This window comes from Dreissena polymorpha, chromosome 4, assembly GCF_020536995.1.
Source record: "Dreissena polymorpha isolate Duluth1 chromosome 4, UMN_Dpol_1.0, whole genome shotgun sequence".
Lineage (NCBI taxonomy): Eukaryota > Metazoa > Mollusca > Bivalvia > Myida > Dreissenidae > Dreissena > Dreissena polymorpha.
In genome coordinates, this window is record NC_068358.1 from 54,922,745 (window position 1) to 54,948,408 (window position 25,664).

Here is a 25,664-nt window from a genome sequence, read left to right on the forward strand (position 1 = left end):
TGACAGTTAATTATAGTTCGTAATAATTCAAAGCATAAAAAATGTTGAATTTTAATGCAATAAACACTGACTATTTATCCCTGTACGAACAATGATTACAGGTAATAACAGTTCGTATTAATACGAAGTATCAAAAATGTTGATTTTTAATGCATTAAGCACACCGACTTTTTATCCCTTTACGAACAATAATGACAGTTAATAAAAGTTCGTATTCATACGAAGTATCAAAAATGTTGATTTTTAAAGGAAAAAAATGACTTTTTGTATTAATACGTACAATGATGACAATTTACAATAGTTCGTATTTAATAATACGATGTATCACAAATTATGATTGTCAATGCAAAAAAACACTGTCTTGTTATCCCTGAAAATAGTTGTATTAATACATACACTGATGACAAGTTAAATTAGTTCGTATTAATATGAAGTATACAAAATGTTGATGGTTAATGCAAAAAATGACTTTTTCCCTCAAAATGTTCGTATGAATACGAACAATGATGACAATTTATAATAGTTCGTATTAATATGAAGTATCAAAAATGGTGATTCTTATTGCAAAAAAATGACCTTTTCTCCCTGAAAATGTTTGTTTTAATACGTACAATGACGACAATTGATACTAATTCGTATAAATTCGAAATATCAAAAAGAAGATTTTTAATGCATAAAACACTAAAAACACTGACTTTTTATCCCTAAAAATGTTCGTTTTAATACAAACAATAATGACAGATACTAACAGTTCGTATTAATACAGGGTATCAAAAATGTTGATTTTGAATGCAAAAAAACACTGACTTTTTTCCCTGGAAATGTTGCTAACAATACGAACAAGTATGACTGTTAATAACAGTTCGTATTAATACGAAGTATCTTAAATGTTGATTTTTGTATTAATACGTACACTGATGACACTTTATAATAATTCGTATAAATACGAAGTTTCACAAATGTTGATTGTTTATGAAAAAAACGTATTTTTATACCTGAAAATGTTTGTATTAATACATACACTGATGCCAATTTATAATAGTTCGTAGTAATACGGATAAAAAAAATGTTGATTGTTAATGCCAAAAAAAGACTTTTTCCCTCAAAATGTTCGTATGAATACGAACAATTATGACAATTTATAATAGTTCGTATTAATACGAATTATCAAAAATGGTGATTTTTATTGCAAAAAACCCTGACCTTTTCTCCCTGAAAATGTTTGTTTTCATACGTACAATGATGGTAATTTATAGTAGTTCGTATTATAACGAAGTATCAAAAATGTTGAATTTTAATGCAAAAAACACTAAGAACACGGACTGCTATCCCTGAAAATGTTCGTATTAATACGAACAATGATGGCAATTTATATTAGTTTGCATTAATACAAACTATCAAAAATGTTGATTTTTAATGCAGAAAAAACTTTTTGTTTGTGAACATGTTCGTATTAATACAATCAATGATGACAGTTTATAATAGTTCGCATTATACGAAGTTTCAAAAATGTTGATTTTTTATGCAAAAAAAAAATGACTTTTTATTCCTGAAAATGTTCGTATTAATACGAACAATTATGACATTTATAATAGTGCGTATTAATACAAAGTATCACAAATATTGAATTTTAATGCGAACAAACTGACTTTCTCTCTCTCTAAAAATGTTAATAAGTTTACAAACATTTTTTACTTTAGGATGGTAAATGTGACTTTTTTGCATTAAAACTATTTAATTTTGATAATTTGTGTTATTATTATTATTATTATTATTATTATTATTATTATTATTATTATTATTATTATTATACCGGATTTATATAGCGCCATTTTCATGCAAGAGTGCACGTTCAAAGGCGCTTTACAAAAGAACATTTGACGTATCGTAGATACGAATACATTTCGCAACACTTTTTCAAAAGAAATCGATCAAAACTACTCAATTATACTATAAAACTACTCTATTATACTATAAGTACTACGTAAAAACATGCACAGTAACCATAGATTAGACAGATCAACAAGACACTATAAAACTACCCTATGTGTATAGCTATAAGACAATTAATGAAACAATAAAATCTAATAAAAGCTGCGCCATGAGCGCATGATACGCCCGTCGTTCGCCAATGAAGTAGTAAGGTAATAAATAACCCTTTGAATCATTTTTTTACTTCAGTTTATTTGTATTTGAATACATGGTTTATTTTATAAGTACATGAGCATGGAAATCACGAAATTTTGACGAACAAAGTCCCATAACTCTGGAACGACAATTCAGAATTCCGTCAAAAACGAAAGGGGATCAGGGTTTATCAATATTAAGATTGTGTTGAAATTTGAAAAAAATCCATCGAAGGATATTTGAGCTACAGTAGGACATTCAATGAAATCACGAAATTTTGACGAACAAAGTCCCATAACTCTGGAACGACAATTCAGAATTCCGTCAAAAACGAAAGGGGATCAGGGTTTATCAATATTAAGATTGTGTTAAAATTTGAAGAAAATCTGTCAAAGGATATTTGACGTAGCGTACGACATTAACAGACGGACGGACGGACGGACGGACGGACGGACGGACGGACAGACGGACGCGGGGTATACCATAATACGTCCCGTCATAGACGGGCGTATAAAAATTAAACAATAAGTACTACGTAAAACAACAAAAAATTAATTATGCTTCCTCTAAAGGGTTAATTCAAGTTCATGATGATTGAGATTTAATATAAAGAATTGAATAAACCACTGCTTATATTGCATAAGATTGTAGGAAGAGATGAGTTTTCAGTGCCTTTTTGAATGAATTCAGTGTTGAAGAACCTCGAATGTTTGATGGAAGTGAGTTCAAGAGTTTGGGAGCAGCGTACATGAAACTTCGCTCTCCATATGATACGGATTTAATCTTCGTTGGAATCACTAATGATGTCGCTTCGTTCTTTGATCTTAAGTTTCGACTTGGTTCGTAGACTTCAAGTAGGTTTTTCAGATATACAGGCGATTGTCCATTTAAGGCTTTGAACGCATTGGTAAGTATTTTGAAGTGGATTCTTTTTTCTACTCGGAGCCAGTGTAATTCTTTTAGGATCGGTGTTATGTGACCATAGCGGGATGTTCTTGTGATAACACGCGCCGCAGTGTTTTGAACATTTTGTAGTTTCTTGATAGCTGATGTTTGTGTTCCATACAGCAGTGCATTGCAATAGTCTAGCCGAGACGTGACAAGTGAATTGACCAATGATTTTGTGGCATTTGGTGTAAGATATTGCCTGATGTGACCTATTTGCCTAATCTGACTGAAACATGATCTACTTATAGCATTATTATGGTGTTCCATGTTCATTCTTGAATCAAACCAAGCACCGAGATTTCGTACGTATTGCAATGGTTTAATTGTCGAGTCCCCTACTTTAATAGTTAACCCATCTACGTACTTGGCGTTGTTTTGACTTGAAAATACTATGACCTTGGTTGTGTCGGTGTTAAGTTTGAGCATATTTGTATTCATCCACGAGATGATATCGTGGAGGCACGTTTCAACTCGATTTAGTGTTTCGTCTTGGCCTGCTCCATCGATGGGTTCAAAGGAAAGGTAGAGCTGCGAGTCATCGGCGTAGAAGTGATGCCCGAATCCATGTTTTTTGCAAATTTCCCCAACAGGTTTAGTATACATAGTATAAAATTTTGGGCCTAACAAAGATCCCTGGGGTACGCTGAAGGTCAGCAGCACTGGTTCTGATACCTTGCCGTCAATGCTCACCGTTTGAAAGCGGTCAGATAGGTAGGAAGCAAAGCCGAACTGTTTTTCAAGGCGGCTTAAAAGGGTTATGAGGTCGATGGTGACGAAAGCGTCAGAGAGATCTAGCATAACAAAGACAGTGACCTTTTTCTTATCTAATGATTGTATGACATCGTTTTGAACTTTTAATAAAGCTGTTTCTGTTGAGTGAAACTTCCTGTATGCAGACTGATTTTCTGAATTTAAATTGTTTTCTGTCAAATGTCCATCTATTATTTTGCTAACAACTTTCTCCAATAATTTTGAAACATATGGCAGATTCGAAACCGGGCGATAGTTTTGTAGTGTTTCTTTATCTAAGGTGGGCTTTTGAATAAAGGTCTTATACGTGATGTTTTAAAGGATCTTGGCACACTTGCTGTTTCCATCGAAAAATTGATGATTTTTGTCAGTATTGGTAGCAGTTTTGCATTCTTTCAGGAGCCAAGTTGGAAAAGGGTCAAGCTTGCAAGATTTATTTGGGGATTGCATAATGATTCTTTCAACTTCTTCCTCAGTTGTCGGACGGAAATGTGTCAAACTGCATGTTTCTGCTGTTGGGTTATTATCATTACTATGTTTTGAATTTGCTTGAGATAGTGCATGTTCAGAGATATCTTTTCTGATACCTTCAACTTTATGTATGAAAAACTTATTGAAATATTGAGCTAACTAATCGGATGTTTTGACAGACGGGAGAGCTATTTCAGATGGGCCATCTAGTAAGCGTTTTGTGATTTTGTGCATGCTCTTTTGATAACGGCCACAGGATGTTACTTATCTGAATAAAAATCTACGCGTGCTTTTTACAACATTTTGTTCATTTTGGCGCAGTGGTTTCTTTAAATTTCATAATCAATAGTGAGTCTCAATTTTAGCCATTTTCTTTCCAAATTTCCTTTGATATGTTTAGCGTCGTAAAGCTCATCTGTGTACCACGGGCAAGTCGGCCGCAGGGTTATAGATTTTGTTCTTAATAGAGCATGCTTGTCTACCAAAGATGAAAGTTTAGTATTATAAGTTTGGACAAGGGTTTCAGGGTCATCTTTATTTTTAAATTGTATTTCTGACTCTGTAATATCCTGTTTAAATGTTTCAATATTGATCTCTCGTAGTTTCCGAAAGGTTACAGTTTTTCTTACCGGAGCTGGTTTTGATGCTCTTGCATTAAAGATGACGGCATAATGGTCTTTAGAAATGTTTCCTGAGCCGACTGAAAGTCCAGGATCGGTAACAACTACGTTTGATACCGTATCCACAGTGTCCCTGGTGATAACAACGTCCAGAGTGTGTCCTCGTACGTGTGTTGGCTCTTTTACATGCTGCATCATACCAAAAGAATGGAGTATGTTATTGAATTTTAGAGTATCTTTATCAGACGGATCGTCAAGGTGGAAATTCAGATCGCCGGTTAAATTGATGTTTTTATCTGTTATTGCATATTCTGATAAAAACTGGGACCATTCTTCCTCTAAGAAAGTACTTGATTTCAAGCCATTTTCGTTTGATGGAGGTGGTCTGTAGATTACAGCCAATCTTAGAGAGTAGTCTTTGATATGTACACTACAGTCCATGTGTTCAAAGGTAGTGAATTGATTGTCTTTAGTTGAAGTCCAGACTTTTATTTCAATGCTAGTCTTGTGTATTAAAGCAACTCCGCCTCTACGGCGACCGCGGGGACGTGGTACATGTTTTATTTGGTAGCCTTCAGATAAGAGCTCGGTAAAGCAGGTTTTATCTGTCGATGTACCAAGCCAGGTTTCTGTTATGGCTACAAGATCAAACTCATAAGTTGATATAAAATCGTTGAGAGGCAGGGTCTAGTTTTTTACAGATCTAGGATTTATGTTGCATATTTTGATGTTTTTCTGCCCGCTTACGGTGATTTTAGCTTCAATTTTGACTTTTGTAAGGTTATCATGAATGGTCGTCTTTTGGGCGGTTTGCAGAGGTTTTGCTGTATTTGACAAGTTACTTGTTATTGTAGGAATTTCTCTTGGTAGTAATTTAATATTCTCCAAGTGAACACCCTGGTTGATGTCATGATTTCGTTTCAGCTTATGTTTACCGCCCCGGGCGCCTCTGTATTTCAAGATACTGTATCATTTCAATAGTGAAAGAGTTTCATTGTCCGGTTTTATCAATTTTTTATCCACACCTGCACAATGCAGTAATTGAACTCTATTGTACTGAATGAACGACATAATCCTTTGATTTTTCGCTCACTAAAAGGTGACAATTAATGTACAACGTATAAGTTATATACACAATATTTATAAGACTATTTGTATCTAATTATTTTACTTATTAAAATGAAAAAATAACTACAAACAAGCAAAAAGTACTAAGCTATGTGTTCATGTAACAATGTGACGATAATTCCAGATTCTACAAGTCTAAATAATCACTTAAATCCAACGTTTGATCAGAGTTAAATTTTTTCAGCCGACACTTGGCGCACTCGCACTTACTGTTCATGCATTTTTGTTCAAGGTTAAATGTATATGTAATAAAAGTTTGCAACGAAATAAGGGAATATGAAAAGATATTCCCTCATAGAATTCCGATGCGCTACCTATGATTTATTTTACAATGGACTTTGTAAACATTCACGACTACATATGGAGAAGTTGTCTCCTTTTAAAAAACGATAATAGAGTTAGACTGATGATTTGAAAGATGGCATTGTATAGAACATTATTATGTTCAGAGAATATTATTTAAAATAAGCACAACATATCTACAAGTAAATCAATACAAAGGCCATGTCAAACAAAATGCATTATGGAATTTAACTATGATTAATTTCTCAATGGACCATGTTCATTCTCGACAACTTTTGCAGATGCTCTTTTTGTTATCATTTTATATTTCATCGGTAACATACTATCTCATGCATATAACATATAATATTACACATGCACAACATTGTAATTTGTTATGATATTTTTGTTTTTGTAGATGTTGTCTGCCTTGATAAAACGAAAAGAGAGATCGCTATGGAAACATGATATTCTTCATAGGATAAACTATTTACCTTTAATTGTCATTTGGCCTTTGACAGTTGTAGTTACATTTTTAATGTTGGATTTGTTTCCAAATCTAATTTCACAACACAAAATATACTTAACGAACAACACATGTTTTATAACGTTACTGCGATAGGCATCACAATTTAATCAATTAAAAAAATAATTTAATATCAAAATTGTTTTACTGTCAACGTATACAGATTGTGGCTCAATTAAATTTACACTGTCGTAATGAATTAACACAAGAATGGGATGTGTGTACTCATGGATCGGGTAAAATTCGCAATAAGCATAACCCTACCAAAGTTGATATCACTGTATTACGAACTTTGTTACCTTTAGTTTGTTTATAGCAGATTTGTTTTATTTACGATTACATATTATATTATAACTTATTATATAATGTTGAATTTCCATGTGTGTAGTACAAAGGGGATTCCGCTGCTTTAATTAAACAAAACTATCCATTTGAATAAACACACTGTTAACGTAAACAAAGCTTCAGCTCGTAAACAGTACCTATCAAGTCCAAACATTTTCCGAGTCAAAGTTACACACGCATTGTCATTGGGATTCAACACATAGATTAACAAAAATCAGAGTAATATATAATAACATGATAATAACAATACTAAACATTGGTATTGTATGATATCTATCTTGCGCAAAGTAAATATGATCCAAAGCAACAATAGAAAAATTACACTCAACCATTCGACGAAATGCGACAGCTAAAAAAAACGCAACAACAGCTGCCTGTAAAACAACACTACACAATTATTTAACTGATGGAATACTGTGACACTTAATGACAAACATTACGAATTGCCAGTAAAATAGCCCGGCTACCGCAATCAACTCAGGAAGAGTCTTACGTCTTCAAGTACACAAGTAGCGAAAATACTCCAACGACGTCTTAAGGTACTAAAATATGCAAGGTCTTATAAAGTAATTATAGGTTGTTTTCGTATTGTTTTTGTATTGTGCCTACAAAGCGTATCCCAGGCTTTGACATTAGTTGATGCGTAGTATGCAGTACAAGGGTATTCCTACATAATCGAATACAACGGGTTACATTGCTTACCATCACTGAAACATTCACATCTGGATTGTTTTGAAAGCATTATATATGTGCATAAAGTATGTTCCTAGTCGTAATATTATTCTGAAACATGGACAAAACAGGATGATAAAGTGTATTTTTAATTGTATTGTGACAAGTACACTTAATAACCTTAGCTTGTCACCGAGACAAATGTTACATATGTATTGTTCTAAATAAACGGTTAGTTACTTTAAGTTTAACTTAAGTGGTGCTTTGCTAGTAACACAAATTCTTTAATCATAATTGTCGGAACAGTGACCATGGATTACTGCACGAATTTATATGATACCATGCTACATACGTAATTGCCACGTGTCACCTTGAAATAAGTTCCCAGCTATGCACGTTAACGTTCTAGACACAAAGTGCTCATGTATTCATATACGATTATGATCAAGTAATTTATAAGACATTTTTGCAGCATTACGTTGACTGCCAGTCTCACCCACAGAACACTCGTCTAAATATCATTGTATTTTACAAGCTACACTTTACTAATACAAATTTAGTGACACTTCCCATAATCTTAAATGAATCATTTCAATTTAGTTAAATATAAGCAAATTAATACAGAATTGATTATAAACATAAAGATCTCTTTAAATCCAAAACTATACGAGTATCGGTTTGGATTCATCGATACATATTGCGTAGTGATAATCGCTGAAACTTGTTAATTCACCAAATGTATAACTTAATAAATATTCAAACACTATAGGAAGGATGACTTGCGAACGTTATGACATCAAAATGATAGTTAATACATTTCTTATATCTCTCAAACACGTTACCATGAAATTGAACTACATGCATGTGACACAAAATCAAGATATCATTGTTGTGCACACAGGGCTGTGCTTGAAAATTTTTACAACAAAGATTATTTTGTCTTTTTACAATTACTTAATAAAATACACTTAAAAGCACGATTATAATCAACGCAGTTGTATTATGTATGTTATCTATGAATACAATCCGCTTAAGCAATAGGTTACAAATCACATTTAATGTCAACAGTAATAACATTTTCCTGTAAAAAATTAAGCAGGAACATGGAACATCACGTGTACTTGTTTCTAAAAATTAAAATGTTTATTTATTGCATATGAATTCCTCGCGATTTCGGACCATTTAATGGTAGTTTTTGCTTTTAAATGAACATCTTTTAAAATGAACATTATTCTTGCGGATTCCTATATTTAATGCCAAACGACTGGTGCACATCCAATCGGCAATCGGTTTGCCTCGATCCTCGTGTTTTCTCGAACTTGAGACCTATCAATCAACACTTGTACATCCAAACCACTTAGCAAGGTGCTGACAAATATGCATATTCAAGTGTGTGTGTTTTTATATAAGTTGCGTATAATATTCGTATATCCAATTGTCTTATTAATTTAAGTTGCGTACAATATTCGTGTATACAGCAAATGAACATGCAGAGAAAAGGTGCATAAGGGTATTGACAAGTAAAGCCACATTAAAGGGTAATACACGCTTCAATCGTTTGATTTTGGAAGTATAATGATGAACAACAAAACTTTCATATGTGCTATTGCGAGCAAACGCTCCAAATGAAGCATTTCGTTTTGCTAGACAAACATCTAAAGGTACAAAGTGTTTTTACTGATTTAAACCCATATAGTCAATACTACCAAACTCAAGTATGTCCTGGCTTTAACCGTGTACAACACATTAACAAAAATGAATCCATCTTGGATGTATAACTTCAGCTGTTCATCATTACAAACAACACTACAGTTGCAACAAAGGTAAGCACAAAAAATGGAACTTTAGACATATCAAAGAACACGTGAGCACCCAAACCACTAAGCAAGGTGCTGACAAACATTCATATACAAGTGTGTTATTAATATAAGTTGCGTATAATATTCGTATATGCAATTGTCTTATTTACATAAGCTGCGCATACTATTCGTGTAAAAAGCGAATGAACATGCAGAGGAAAGGTGCATAAGGGTATTGATTAGTAAAGCCACATTTAAGGGTATTAAACGTTGCAATCGTTTGATTTTGGAAGTATCAGGATGAAATACAAAAAATCATATGTGATATTTTGAGCAAACGCTCCCCATGACACATATAGTTTTGCTATTCAAAACATCTAAAGTTTAAAAGGTAAAAGTGTTTGACTGATTTTAACCCAAATATACAATATTACCAAACTCAAGTGTGTCCTGGATTCAACCGTGTACAACACATAAACAAATATGAATTCATCTGGGATGTATAAATACATGCTGTTTATAATTCTCAGAAATTTATTTTTGAATGGTACACTTAACGTTTGTTGACCATTACAAACAAAACAACAGTTGCTACAAAGGTAAGCACAAAAAATAACCAAAACAAAAAATAGTCCAATGCGTCAACGACGTCTTTCCATTCAATCTCATCTGCGGTACGTTTCTTGTCGTTACATTTACACTGACAGATCCGAACTAAGCGGTAGAAAGTTATATATCCTGAGCCGATTGAGTCCGTGTATTTATCTCGGGACGCCAGCCGCGATTCTAACATTGACGTCATTATCGCCGCTGTGCTAAGTGCTATAATTGCGATCATGTAAACTGAGAGGATTGATAGGGTGTTAGAGTTCTTCGGAATCTCAGACGATACTATTGTGAGGAAAACGGCCAAAGACAAAAGCACCGTGACCACATAGGAAGCGCGTTCACCAGATGATACCGTAAGTACAAATGTTAGGACGTTTAAAAACGAAAGAAGTACAATGGGGATGATTATGTAGAACACATAAAATATTGACTTCCGCTTCAGCTTTATCTTATAAATAAGGACTGAAGCATCACCTTTGCCCGATTCAGCTGTGGTGGAAACCTGAAATGATGCATTATATAGCTCACCAACATGATACCGATACAAAACGGTAACAATTATTAAAAAAAAAAAAAAAAATATATATATATATATATATATATATATATATATATATATATATATATATATATATATATATATATATATATATATATATATATATATATATATAGTTATATGTGTAATCTATACATGCCGTATATCGATGATTACGTTTGTCTAATTCTTATGAAAAGCTAAAGGATCAAAAACACGTGGGAATGATTCTCAGAATATAAAGCTTAAACATATCAAAAGTTTTTGAGGAGTGATGGTTATCTTAAACAATTGATCCGAGAATTCGTTTAATCTGAAAATATGCAATATGTACCAGCGACCATCTTGAATTTTCTTCAAACTCGTCTAAATAGATGCCTTTCTTTCCTTCAATCATGCGTACTTCATCTTTGAAATAGCTCCAAGCGGAGAACTTGAAAGGACATTCCTGTGTGTCGAATGGGAAATATGTGATGTCAACATCACACGAGGCCTCCAGAATCTGCAGATGTGAACATACAAATGTGTCAGTCCCTCGATTGTTTTTTGAAATCGCAATTCCTTTTGCTTTAAAAAAATATTGTATATTGAATGGTAAATTAATATAATTGTATTATATCCGATTTTCGTACATAGGCAAATGAATATAAATACATTCGGAGATGTTGTAATAACATGTTATATAAATCACATTATTTCATCATCGACATATTGTTTCGCACCTGGTAAGGACGCCAGTAAACTTCACCAGTATAGTAAACTCTCAGCAACAATTTACTAGATCCCAGACCAGTAAAGGTCTTGAAGGAGTTATGAAGTGCAACGTCCGGTCTCCAGACATCATTTTGTGGCTTCAAATGAAATGTTTTATTTAAGTATCATCGTTTTGTGCCAAACGATTAACACATACACAATACTAGATGGAAACACTATTTTTGACAGATCGAAATCCATGTGTGTACAGTAATGTGTGTATCTATATATATTTATGTTGAAACATTAAAACATATATTTTTTTTTCCGTTCAGCCACATCTACGAATAAAATTATAGATTATTTCAAAATGTCTTCATTAATAATAGCAATTATTCCTAATGAGCTCAATTAAAATGGCCATTATTGATCGGTCCTATCCACTTTTGACTTGGCGCGAATCACATATTTCTAACGCCATATAAAATGTTTGTTATTCTAATACGTTCCATCTACTTTTATTAATTAAATTCAACGTAATTACTTAAAAATAGAATAAAGGAAATACAAAGTCACATTTAAATTACATTAACGGAATAACGCGTAAATGATGATAAAACTGTGCTACCAATGTCAGATAATCAAGTCCTCCGTAGTCCGATGTATTCCAAGTCAGCAATTGATCATACCAAGAAATGTGAAGCATTCCGCCGATCTTCATGCTTTCTTCTTGTTCATTGAACTCAATTATAGCTTAAAGGAAATAAATAATATATGTGTTCTTTATCAAGTTAGCAATACAGCGCGAAGAAGTTTAAACTAATCTTTGCCAAATAAACAATTATTTAGTGTTCTGATATTTGGAATTCAAACCAGGATTGCATCGGACGCCATACAATATAACGACATGAGTTGTTATTTGTAAATAAATAAAAAATGTGAACATCATTGAGTTTTACATGATTGTACAAATACTTTGCAATTTAAATCAAAAATATATTTTACTATGATGCACTTAGATTCGGGAATGCAATGTGAAGTTTAAAAGATGTTCACGTAAGAATGACATGAAGCTTAAGAAAGTTGTTTTGTAAAAATGAAATGAATTTTCAGAGAACATGGTCAAGAACATTTCAAGATGTAAATATTTCATGTTTGCTCGTAATTTGACAAAGAAAATCGGTTACTCTATATATATTAACATCGTACTTTTAGATTCATGTTGTTATGATCAGTATCAGCGTTTCACTAATTAATGTTGGGGTTTTGATTGTAACGCATGGTGCCGTATTCATTTGTATTTAAGGACGTTTGCGGCAGTTATTTCGTTTTGCATATAACATATTAATTAACACTGGTTGCGAAATAAGTGTATGCCTGTTTGTATAGTCATATAAAAACTATGTGATTTAAAATAGGGAACAAAAACACTTACAATAATAATTAAATTCCAAGAAAAAAGGAATATAAGTGGCTGCGTCCACTATAAATAATACAAATAATAATGTATCAACCATTATACTATACAAGAAATGTATTTTGTGTGATAATAAAACTGTACACATACCACTTTAATTGAAGATACATGTATGTGTTTCGCGTGTTAGACTGGGTTTTAGAAGATAGCTCTGTAACAACCCGTTTTGCAATAAACCCGCTTTGCAATACATTTATTGCAAAACGGGTTGGAGTGTTTTATTGCAATTTGATTATTTTACAACAACCCGTTTTGCAATAAACCCCTTGTGCAATAAAATCTTCACTCTTGTTTTAATTAATTCAAATGAATTGGAAGAGTTAAAAGGGAGTTTCAAGTGTTGCATTATAAATGAAATTGTTATAAAAATAGACAAAACTGTAAGTTAAGACTTAAAATGCATGGAAGGTGATGAATTTCGAGATTTAATACGATAAAACAACACAGAATGTGTATCGAAAGTGAATTAAAACAATTTAGTACTAATGTTAAGTAAACTTAAAAATGCAATAATTTATGGAAAACGCGTTAAAATGTCTTAATGCAATGTTAATTTTGTGTAACAACCCGTTTCGCAATAAAATCATCACATATATACTAATTTTTTCATATTCATTTGAAACGGTATAAAGGAAGTTTTAAAGTCGTCTTGAACGTTAATATGATAAAACAAGGCTTAGTGTTTATATGAACTGATGTTCACCAATTTGGGAATTAAGTGAAGAATACCCAGAAGTGCAAAAATATATTGCAAAACGGGTTGGAGTGTCTTATTGCAATTTGATTTTTTTTACAACAACCCGTTTTGCAATAAACCCGTTTTGCAAAAAAAAATATTGCGGAATGGGTTGGAGTGTCTAATTGCAATGTGAAAATTTTATAATAACCCGTTTGTTAATACAATTTTCACTCTTGTTCTTATTAATTCAAATGGATTTTGAGAGTTTAAAAGGGAGTTTCAAGTGTTGTATTAAAATAAAATTGTTATAAAAATAGACAAAACTGTGAGTTAATACTTCAAATGCATGAAAGGAATTTCGAGATTTAATACGATAAAACAACAAAGAATGTGAATCGAAAGTGATTTAAACAATTAAGAACTAAAGTTAAGATAACGCAAAAATGCAATAATTTATGGAAAACGCGTTGAAATGTCTTATCGCCATGTGAATTTTGTGTAACAACCCGTTTCGCAATAAAATCATCACATATATACTAATTGTTTCATATTGATTTGAAACGGTATAAAGGAAGTTTTAAAGTCGAGACGACTTTATAAGAAAATATAATATATATTATTTATACGTATATAAGATAAAACAAGGCCGAATGTTAATATAAAGTGATGTTCACTTAGTGCTCTAAGCCCAGAAAACCCAGATTTCAATTATTTTATTGCTAAAGCGATTGCAGTGTGTTATTGCGATGTGATTATTTTTGCAGGAATATCATTGTAGATATACTAATTGATTAAAATTGATTTGAGACAGTATAAAGGAAGTTCAAATCTATATGTATTTTTTGTTTCAATATAAGACAGATGAGTGGATTTTGAACAAAACATAAAAGGCATAACACAGTAAAAGCCCCATACACATGCAAAGTCAACCAATATTTTGTTTAAACGAGATACAAAATGCTTGTTTTTATTTTTTGTGCCACAATATATTCAACAAATGTTCATGCACCATGTAAGTGTTTGTGTTCTATTCATACGACACACGAACACTAACTCCGATCCTAATAGAAAGACAGTTCCACTCGGCTTAGAGGACTGGGACAGTCATGTAAAACATCGAAGATAATGTTTATTTTTTATAAACAACTGGTAGCAAGATGAATTGCAGATATTTAGTCAGTCACCACATTTGTAACACACAATCTTTACTTAAGTTCCAAATTGGTTGATATCACTTTCTATTTACATTATGTGTAATTGTATCGTACTAAATCTCGAAATGCATCGCCTTCAATGCTTTTTAATTTTCAGTAGAAATTTACAGTTTTGTCTATATTTGGAAATACTATTATTTCAATACGATATTTCAAATTTCGTTTTTAATGTTTCCAATCCGTTTGAATAAATTAAAAGATGTGTAATTATTTTATTTCAAAACGAGTTTATTGCAAAGCGGGTTTTCAATTGCAATAAGACACTCCAACTCGTTTTGCAATTAAACTATTGCACATCGGGTTTATTGCAAGACGGGTTGTTATAAAAATATCAACTTGCAATAAGACACTCTAACCCGTTTTGCAATAAATATATTTTATTTCGGGGTTTTCTTCAATTAAGTATTACATTTGTTGAAATCATTTTCTACACCAATTCAGTGTTGTTGTATTACATTTACTCATGAAATTGATCACTTTAACTGCTTTTATTTGTTGGTCGAATCTTACACCACTGTCTAATTTTGAAAAACAAAACAATGCTTATTAACACCATTTGATACTTTGTTCGAAAAGTGTCCAATCAATAGGAATCAATTAGTACATTTGTGATGAATAAGTGCAAAACGAGTTTATTGCGAAACGGGCTTTTATTTATTTCCTACATCTCAATAAGACACTGCAACCCGTTTTGCAATAACATAATTGGGTTTCTGGGTTAAATTCGCTTAATCATGAAAGTGTTAAGATCACTGTTTATATACATTCTGCGTTTGTTTATCACATTTACTCATAAAATTGGTCACTTTTAATGTCTTTTATTTTTTATCGAATCTTGCAACTCTCTCTTCTAATATGTAAACAACATCCATATATACGACGTTTGAATCTTTCTTTTCAGCATTTCAAATCAATTTGAATCAATACGTTCATGTGTAATGAGTTTATGCGAACAGAGTTTAGTTCACAACGGGTTGTTATTAAAAAAAATGAACATTGCAATAAAACACTGCAACCCGATTTGCAATAAAATAATGCACTTCTGGGCATTCTTCACTTAAGTCCCGAATTGGTGAACATTACTTCATATAAACATTTAGCCTTGTTTTATCATATTTACATTAGAGACGACTTTAAAACTTCCTTTATACCGTTTCAAATCAATATGAAACAATGAGTATGTATGTGATGATTTTATTGCGAAACGGGTTGTTACACAAAAATAACATTTCAGTAAGACATTTCAACGCGTTTTTCCATAAATTATTGCATTTTTGCGTTATCTTAACTTCAGCACTAAATTGTTTGAAATCACTTTCGATACACATTCTTTGTTGTTGTATCGTATTAAATCTCGACATTCTTCACCTTACATGTATTTTAAGTCTTAACTTACAGTTTTGTCTATTTTTATAACAATTTTATTTAAATGCAACAATTGAAACTCCCTTTTAACTCTTCCAATTCATTTGAATTAATTTAAACAAGATTGAAGATTTTATTGCAAAACATGTTTATTGCACGACGGGTTATTTTAAAATTTTCACATTGCAATAAGACACGCCTACCCGTTTTGCAATAAATTTATTGCAAAACGGGTTGTTGTAAAAAAAATCAAATTGCAATAAGACACTCCAACCCGATTTGCAATAAAATAATGCACTTCTGGGTATTCTTCACTTAATTTTCAAATTGGTGAACATCACTTCATATAAACATTCAGCCTTGTTTTATCATATTTACGTTAGAGACGACTTTAAAACTTCCTTTATACCGTTTCAAATCAATAAGAAACAATTAGTATATATGTGATGATTTTATTGCGAAACGGGTTGTTACACATATTTCCCATTGCAATAAGACATTTCAACGCGTTTTTCATAAATTATATCATTTTTGCGTTAACTAAACAGTAGTACTAAATTGTTTGAAATCACTTTCGATACACATTCTGTGTTGTTTTATCGTATTACATCTCGAAATTCATCACCTACCTTGCATTTAAGTCTTAACTCATAGTTTTGTCTATTTTTTAAAATATTTTATTTTTTAAAACAACGCTTGAAGCTCCCTGTTTACTCTTCCAATCAATTTGAATTAATTAAAACAATAGTGAAGATTTTTTGCAAAACGGGTTTATTGCAAAACGGATTATTTCAAAATTTTAACATTGCAATAAGACACTCCAACCCGTTTTGCAATAAGACTCTCCAACCCGTTTTGAAATAAATTTATTGCAAAACGGGTTTATTGCAAAACGGGTTGTTGTAAAAAAAATCAAATGGCAATTAGACACTCCAATCCGTTTTGCAATAAATTTATTGCAAAACGGGTTTATTGCAAAATGGGTTGTTACATATGTAGCTCACTTCAGACTCGCGCATATTTTTTGTGAATTACAGAAGTTTTTTAATGGTAAGCTTATACCTAATAACTTAAACCTATTTATGCTTATACTTCAAACGACTGTAAACTTTTGCCTAAGACAGCTTTTTTAAGAAATTTAATTTAATCATTCATCCATGAGATAAAGAGGCACATTTGCCAGTAGTATTAAAACAATCATTTCGGCGCCACGTTTTGAGGTGCTTTGAGGTGCTCGTGAGGTGACGGTCAAGTTGAGGTCAAGTCGATAGTCCAGGTGTAAGGGTGTGAGTTATTGGTTTGCACCTGGTGCCTGTTATGCATATATTCGCTTAGGGATATGGTAATAAATTGGTGTTTATTATTGTCGGTGTAATGAGCGTGAATTCACCTGCGAGATATGCGTGACTTATTAAAAGCGATTTCATATCGGAGCGCTATCGATTTGGCGCTTTTTTACGAACCCGATATAATTTTGAATGTATTTGAAAAGCCAGCGGTATTGAACATCAGGCGCGCAGAACGTTTTACATGATTTGGCGTTTTTATTTTACGAACTCGATATATGTTTGAATGTATTTGAAAAGCGAGAACTTATTTGGTATAGTTTTCTACAATGTTTGTCAATAGTGGACGGTTATAGAAAAAAACAGAAGATAAATTCAGATTATGTTTTATTTGTTGAGCCTTAGATAAATTGGCATATTGTTCGTTTTAAGAATGCATGAGCATTCAAGCAATATGAAACTAGATACAGGCACATAATATTAAACTTATCACATAAAGGTAGTATTGAGGAAAAAGACAATACACGCAAATATTCAGCACTTTAAATATACCAAAATAACTGTAAGCACATTTCGTATTTGTGCTTTTGTTTGTGCAAACCCGATATATTTCTGTATGTATTTGAAGAGCGATCATTCCCAGTGCAATTTACACTCAATTGTAATATTAAGTAGCCGAGTTACGATACTCTCTCTTTTGTTAAATGACAATTGGAAATGTTCGAGTAAACTGTACCGAAACTCTGCTGTTGAAGTTTAATACAATCCAAAACTTTAGGGACCCGTTGTTTTCAAAAGTTGGCTTAGCATGAAAAATCATGTATGCACTTTAAATTATTAAGAATAATTACAAATATGCATAATAATTGTTAATCATGTGTTAAGTCATGTACATCTGAATATGAAATTTATGATATTAGTCTCAAAAGAGGATGGTAATGCCATTGATTACATTTCTCAGAGTCTGTAGACAATTTTAAATTTTGTGAACAAGAAAGTACACTCTCTGGAATAAATAGAGATCCTCACTACTAATTTTATTGTTATTTTCGAATGAGAAGGTCATGATGGTAAATCACCATCACAGATACAGAACCATTTAAATAAACATTACATGTGGTATAATTATTGGAGGCTTAATGTGACTTTGAACACAAAGATGATGTTGTTCGTAAATACGGTAAAATCCGATTAATATTATGGTCACAGCCTCGAAATGGTCCATAAGTTAAATTATATTCACACTTCCATTTATGACCATGTTACATTCACTTTACACCAATAACATCTGCCCAGGAAAGCCTTAAGGCTATATTTAGTTTTCATTACGAATGTCAACAGTATGATTTGAAGCCGAAATTAGTTCGTTCAGTTGTTTTGTTAAGTATGTTTTATGTTATGCCTCTAAAATATTGGAGTTTTAATACATTGCAAAATATCAAATGCATTTGTTCATTTTTTGGCAAAATATTGTTTCCTATTAAAGTAAAAAATATACAAACGTAATACTGCATTATATGTAGAGTTAGGCAGATAACCTTTATATGTTAATATATGTACGAATATTTTAAATAGTGGTATAACATATAAATAAAAAATACCATAGTACAAGCTCTTAACATCCAAACATAAGATGATTTTTTATAAAGGATGCAAAAATTGAGCTGGGAATGTGCAATACTTACAAACAAATAAGGATTTCTAACTTTGAATATTACTAATTTTCTAGCATTTGTATGTGAGTTTAAATGCAGAATCATTGCTATGTTCATTTGTCTTAATGAATATTCATTATTTTTAATATAATGTAAAGAAATGATTAAAACTTCTATGTTCTGTATTACATTTTTTTAAATGAATCAGACATAAAGAATGATTTCTATGAAAGGATGTAATGAAGCAATAAAGATAAACACAATTGAAAATTAGCGGGTTAGTCCTTAAACTTTTAACAATGGCCCCAGTTTTAATTGTTTACCGGTCCCATTACAACTTTAGAGTCGATTGCTATGTTTGTATTAATCTTTATGAATAATGTTTTGAATTCATTCAATATGTGATGATTGTTCTGCTATTAAGCAATAAGTAAAATGCATATACATACTAGATTAAAACAGAATTGATGCAGTATATAAACACGCAAGAGGAAAATTATTCTTGTTTAATGGTTAAAACCTATTTTTATTCAGATATTTACGTTCTTTTTCATAGTTATTGTTATTAATTTAAAGCTGTTATATCCGATTTAATTTTAAGGCTGTAAGGGAGATAAGAATTCATAAAGTATTAGCGAGATTGAACCTTATAAGATCTAAATGCAATTATTCGACAGTTACAGCAAGCGATGTTCACAGACAATTCTTCGAACAATTATAAAAACAAAGCCAAAATAAGAAGAGCGGATAGGAGTTTATTGTTTTGATATATACATTTCCATCATGATATGCATTACAATGTAATAATGCTTTCCTGTGTTCACTCGTGCAATCTTAACACTACTCTATTTATATGCCTAGAATGCAATAAGCTATCCAGTGATTAAAAATGTGAAAAGTTTTTTTCTAATCTGTTCTTTATTAATGCATTATGTTTGAGCATCATGTAACTTATGTGCCGATTTTTTAAAATTTAATTGTGAAAAATATGATATTACTATGAAAATAACGAACTCAAACTTTATCTGTTAAAGCATTAAACGTGTATTTTTGACAAAGTCCCTTATGTTCATACAAGTATATTTTATTGATAAAAAGCGAAATGAATGGAGGTGGTTGAAAATTTAGCAAACTGTAAAAATCACAAAACATTAATGAGGGTAGTCGAACATTTCCTAAACTGTTAAAATCGCAAAACGATTTAAGAGACTTTAGGCCTGTGATGTACATATCGATAGATTTTCGATGTTATTGTGTGTCTATTGATAGTTATTATTGCCGAGAGTTTCCTTTGTTTTGTTTGCGCTTACTGGTTTATAATCGATCTTTCATGTTAACTAATACGCATTTGATACAAAACATGTTGTGAATGTAATTGAATTAAAAAGATATATTGTTTGTTTCGATATATTTCATAAATGTATTATTATCACTGTGATCTGTAATAAATTGTATAGTATCTGAGAACAGTAAAAACACACACACGGTTAATTGGTTTTGTTTTGTTTTAGTAGTAGCCAACCTCTGAGGAAATTTAACTTGTACGTTTATTAATTGTATTCCGAGGCTGCATTATGTGAGAACGACCTTCATGATTGAAAATATCAATGGTATATATTATAACGTTATTTTTCATGATTTCAGACTTAAATTTATTTTTCGAATGTATTTACAAGACGAGAATACGAACATATGTGATTCATTCTGTTTGTTGTAAGGTCAGAGAGAAAAAAGATGAAATCAGTTTTAAAATTGTATTGTTTGAGTCATGCATGAACAGAAACACAATATGGAACTAGTTGCGAGCACATAGTATTTAACTTATCAACAGAAGATGTATCTGTTAAGTACTGAGGACTATGACAATGTATGCAAGTATTTAGCACTTGAAATATAACAAACACGTGTGAGATCAATATTTGATCAGCAATTATCATATTATAAATATCCTAAGCAACTTACCGAACGGTCTATTTTGATGAAAAATACATGACTAGTTCACAACAATTGGAATTGAACAAACATATATGAGATCTGTATTTGATAAACAATTATCACATAATTAATATCTAAACAATTATAACTGGTTTTGACAGTTTATTTAAAATAAAGATGAAACAATTTTAGAACATTGATTTGATTTGATTTGTACAAGATAAAAGTGAATTTGAAAATACCTGAATGAAAAATATTAAGCAAAAAGTTTTGAATAAAATGTTTAGAAAATAAGTATAACTCATTAAAGCAAAATGATTTTACGAAAATAATTTAACATATGAATTTTTTTAAGAATTTGAAAAGTAAAAAAGAAAGAAAAGTTGAAAGGAAAATATTTTTAAAGTGTATGTCCTAGAAGAATGTTTTTGAAACTAAGTTTAAGACATTTATTTACGAGTGAATTATCTTTTTTTTCAGAAAAGCAATGTTTTAGGGAAAAGTTTTTGAAAATAAGTTAAAGAATTTTTTTAAGAATGAAGTTTTATAAAAATGTTATGACTAATAAATACGTTTAAGGAAAAATATTTTTTAAACAGTAGTTTAAAAAAGAAAGTTGTATAAAATTAATGTAGACACTCAAACAAAAGTTGAAGAAAATATTTTTAGGTGAATGTCTTTTTTTAATAAGTTAAAGAAATTTATTTAAGATTGAAACGTTGTTTAGAAAAACAATGTTAAAGAAATTTTATTTCAGTCTGAAAAGTTTTTTAGAAATATTATTAAAAAATATGTTATAAAAAAGTTGTTAAGAAAAAATAAAAGATTTGCAAAACAAAAACCAAACATCTAGAAAGCAGAACACAAAAGTTATTTAAGAGTGAAAAGTTTTATAAAAATATTTGATAGAAAAAGTTTTGATGAAAAATATTTTGAAGCAGTAGTTTATGAATAAAAGTTGTGAAAAGAATTTTACACAAATTTTACAACAATTTTCGTGCTTTTCAATTTTTATAACGGAAAACATTTTAGAAAAACGTATGTTTTTTCATAAGTTGAAATTGAAAAGTTATGCACATTTTTTTAAACATAAGAGACTAGTTTTGAAAAATACGATTGAAGAAATAAATTTAAGAATGAAAATTTAATCAAACTTTTTTTTTAAATCAGAATAAGAAAAAATTTAAGATGACAACACTATGCAAAATATTTTTGAAATAAGAAAAAGTTTTTGAAATTTTAATTTTTGAAAAGTTAAATAGAAAAAAGTTAAAATGAATTTATTTTAAGGTGAATGTTTTTAAAAATAAGTTAAAGACTTTTATTTACGAATGCATTTTGTTTAGAAAAGCAATGTTTATGGAAAATATGTTTTGTAAATAAGTTTAAAAAATTTATTTCAGTGTGAATGTTTTTTTTAGAAATGTTATCAAAAAATATTTTTTAGAAAAAATGTTGCGTTGTGGAAAGTATTTTCCCAAAAAAAGTTGAAAGGAAAATATTTCTGAGGTGAAGCCATGTTTTAGGAGAAAGTTTTTGAAAATAAGTTAAAGAAATTTATTTCATAATAAAATCTTATTGAAAAATATTTAAGAATAAAAGTTGTGAAAAGGATTTACAGAGAAGTACGTGCTTTAAAATTTGTATATTTAAAAAATCTAAGAAAAAAGTTTAAACATTTTATTTTTAATAAGTTAAATTTAAAAAGTTATACACATCTTTTTTTAAAATATAAGAAACCCTTTTTGAACATTAGATTAAGAAATAACTTTAGAATGAAAAGTTAATCAAACTTTGTTTTGAAAATGAGATTAAAAAATAAATTTAAATGAAAACACTATGCAAAAATTTTTGGATATTAGAAAATACTTTTGAAAATTCAATTTATCAGCACTAGTTATAAAATGAAAAGTTTTCGTACATCTTAGCAAAAACAAATATGTTTTGTTAAGATGAAATTCATCTTTAAAAAGTTATTTATTTATAAAATGTAATAAAATTGTTTAATAAAAGTTATTTGAAGATTTTACAAAAAAACGTGTTATTTTTTAAAAGAAAAACATTTAAGAAAGAAATAAACATAAATTGATCAGAAAATGGTTTTTGGTCTTTGAAATTAGTTTTAGAAATAATATTAAACTATGAATGAGACGTGTTTAAACAACAACAACAACAACAACAACATTTATTTCGGCAATAAAGCTACACATAAGCTTCTAGCCTACAATTAGATAAAGCAAATGGTAATTTTTAATATTACAATATTACAATAGTGCATGCTTTTGGCATAATTAGAAAGCTATTTTTACTATCGACATAGTAAAACCAATATTTCACATATACACTATAGTATAAATGGTACAAATATTTCACATATACAGCATAGCATAAATGGTACATATTATCAATGAAAAATGTTGACTAATGTACATATATATATATATATATATATATATATATATATATACATTAACATAGTAAAACTAGTATTTCACATACACACTCAACAAATAAAATGATGTATGTTATCGATGAGAAAAGTTAAATAATGTACATATATAAAGACAATTAGTTAAGTCAATTAGTAATTCAATTTTCATTGACGTTTGAAGCAATGATAATTATTTTTTGTCAAAAAGTTACATGCTTACGAGTTCTTCTCTTAGTCTACTTGCATCGTAAATATATTTTGCAATTTGAAGTAGTTCATATTTATTTGTAGTGGACATGAGCGATTTAAATTTGGTTAATGTTGGCTATCTGCAGTTATATGATTTGAAGTATTTTCTTCTTAGATGTGAGTATCGTGGGCATGTTAACATGAAGTGATATTCGTTTTCTATTTACAACATATTTTGCATTTTCGTTCTGCTCTCTCTATATTATTATAACGTCCTTGTTCAATTTCTAGATTATGCGATGATAGTCTGAATTTACTTAGTGCTATTCTATATTTATTTTGTTTGATTATGTGCAAATACGATTCAAATTCAATTTTGGTTTTAAACATACAATATGTGCTAAGTCTGCCAGATTGATTAATGATACATAACCAATTCTATTTACATTGATCTAATATTCTAATTTTTATGCTCTCTAATGATATAGTAATACGTTCTTGATTAATCCATAAATTTGCTAACCCTAATTGTTCTAACATTTCTTTTATTTGTGACGCCCAATTGTTTTTGTTATAATTGATTCCGTTGTCGGCGTCGTTTTTCAATAGGAGATAACCTTGTTTTAGAATACTATTTTCATTTAAATTTAATTTTTATCCAATATCTAGTTCTATGTCTTTTGCCATATGATTACCCCAAACTTCAGCAGAATAATTGAGAATTGGGGATATTAATACATCAAATAATTTGAGTTTCTCTTTTAATTTAAACGCATATTGTTTGAATGTATGCATAGCTTTTGATGCGTGTTCTGAGATGTTCTTTTGAGTGCTGTTCCAGTTTCCGTTTTTAAAGAAATTAACCTCTAAGTATTTAAAGGAATTGACAATTACGAGCTTTTCGTTGTTTAAGAAAAAAACTATATTCGTATATCTGGTGCTTCTTTTAAATATCATATTTTTTGTGTTTAAGGGGTTTATCTTTAATTTCCATGTATTGCAGTATATCTCAATGTCCTTTAGCATAGATTGTAACGCGGCGGGTGAAGTCGCAAATAAAACTTGATCTTCTGCATAGAGTATTAGAAATAACTTTATACATTGATGGAAAATACATTGTCGATATTCGAATTGATATTGTTTAAAATAACTTCACGAACATCATAAACAGTAGCGATGAGCCGCAGTCTTACCCCTTGGTGTGAGTATATGATATCCAATAGCTCATTATTGTTTTTCACTACAGATCTTACGATGGAATACATCGCTTTAATAGCATTAATAATGTTCTTGCTTATATTTTGTGAAGTGAGTTTTAGCCATAAGAATGGAAGATTGATTTTATGGTAGCATTTTTCATAATCGATAAAGGCACTATATAATTTATGTCCACTATGAATGACTTTTGTTATTATAGCTTGTAATAGGAAAATGCAGTCAGTGGTGCTTTTTCCTTTTTGGTAACCAAACTGATTTTTAATTATAGTTTCGTGTTTTTTTTCTGTCCATTTTGTAAGACGGTTGAAAATAATTTGCGAATATATCTTGGCAAGAATGTTGTTTAATGTTATACCTCTATAGTGTTTAGCTGAATTCGGGTCACCCCCTTTAAATATAGGTACAGTGTAACCTAGTCCCAAGCTTTCTTGATACTCGGCGTTGTTGAACAATTTGTTAAAAAGTGTGTAGAGGTACGGGGATACGATATCAAATGCGTTTTTATAAGTTCTGCTGACAGAGCGGATCTATATAATAAAAAAAAGATTACAAATATCAATGTCGAAAGTCAAAAAATTCATATAATAATGCCCGCTGTCGTAAGAGGAATGATTTAAGGCGAAAGTCACCGAAAGAATTTTTGAAAATATTTAAATCGCGAAAACAATCGGCAACCGGAGATGATATTTCAAATGAAGAATTTAAAA

General features: G+C 30.5%; 1 protein-coding gene across 1 annotated transcript in view; it reads right to left on the bottom strand.

Moving 5' to 3' along the window:
* LOC127878438 (acetylcholine receptor subunit beta-like 1) overlaps positions 1-25,664 on the bottom strand; it is a 34,481-nt gene that overhangs the window by 1,133 nt on the left and 7,684 nt on the right. The window contains exons 2-6 of the mRNA XM_052424962.1: positions 12,137-12,261; positions 11,538-11,666; positions 11,150-11,317; positions 10,672-10,779; positions 4,926-5,105 (exon numbers count right to left, since the gene is read on the bottom strand). Of these exons, the coding sequence (XP_052280922.1) occupies positions 4,926-5,105; positions 10,672-10,779; positions 11,150-11,317; positions 11,538-11,666; positions 12,137-12,261 (710 nt within the window). The remainder of the gene's footprint in view (positions 1-4,925; positions 5,106-10,671; positions 10,780-11,149; positions 11,318-11,537; positions 11,667-12,136; positions 12,262-25,664) is intronic.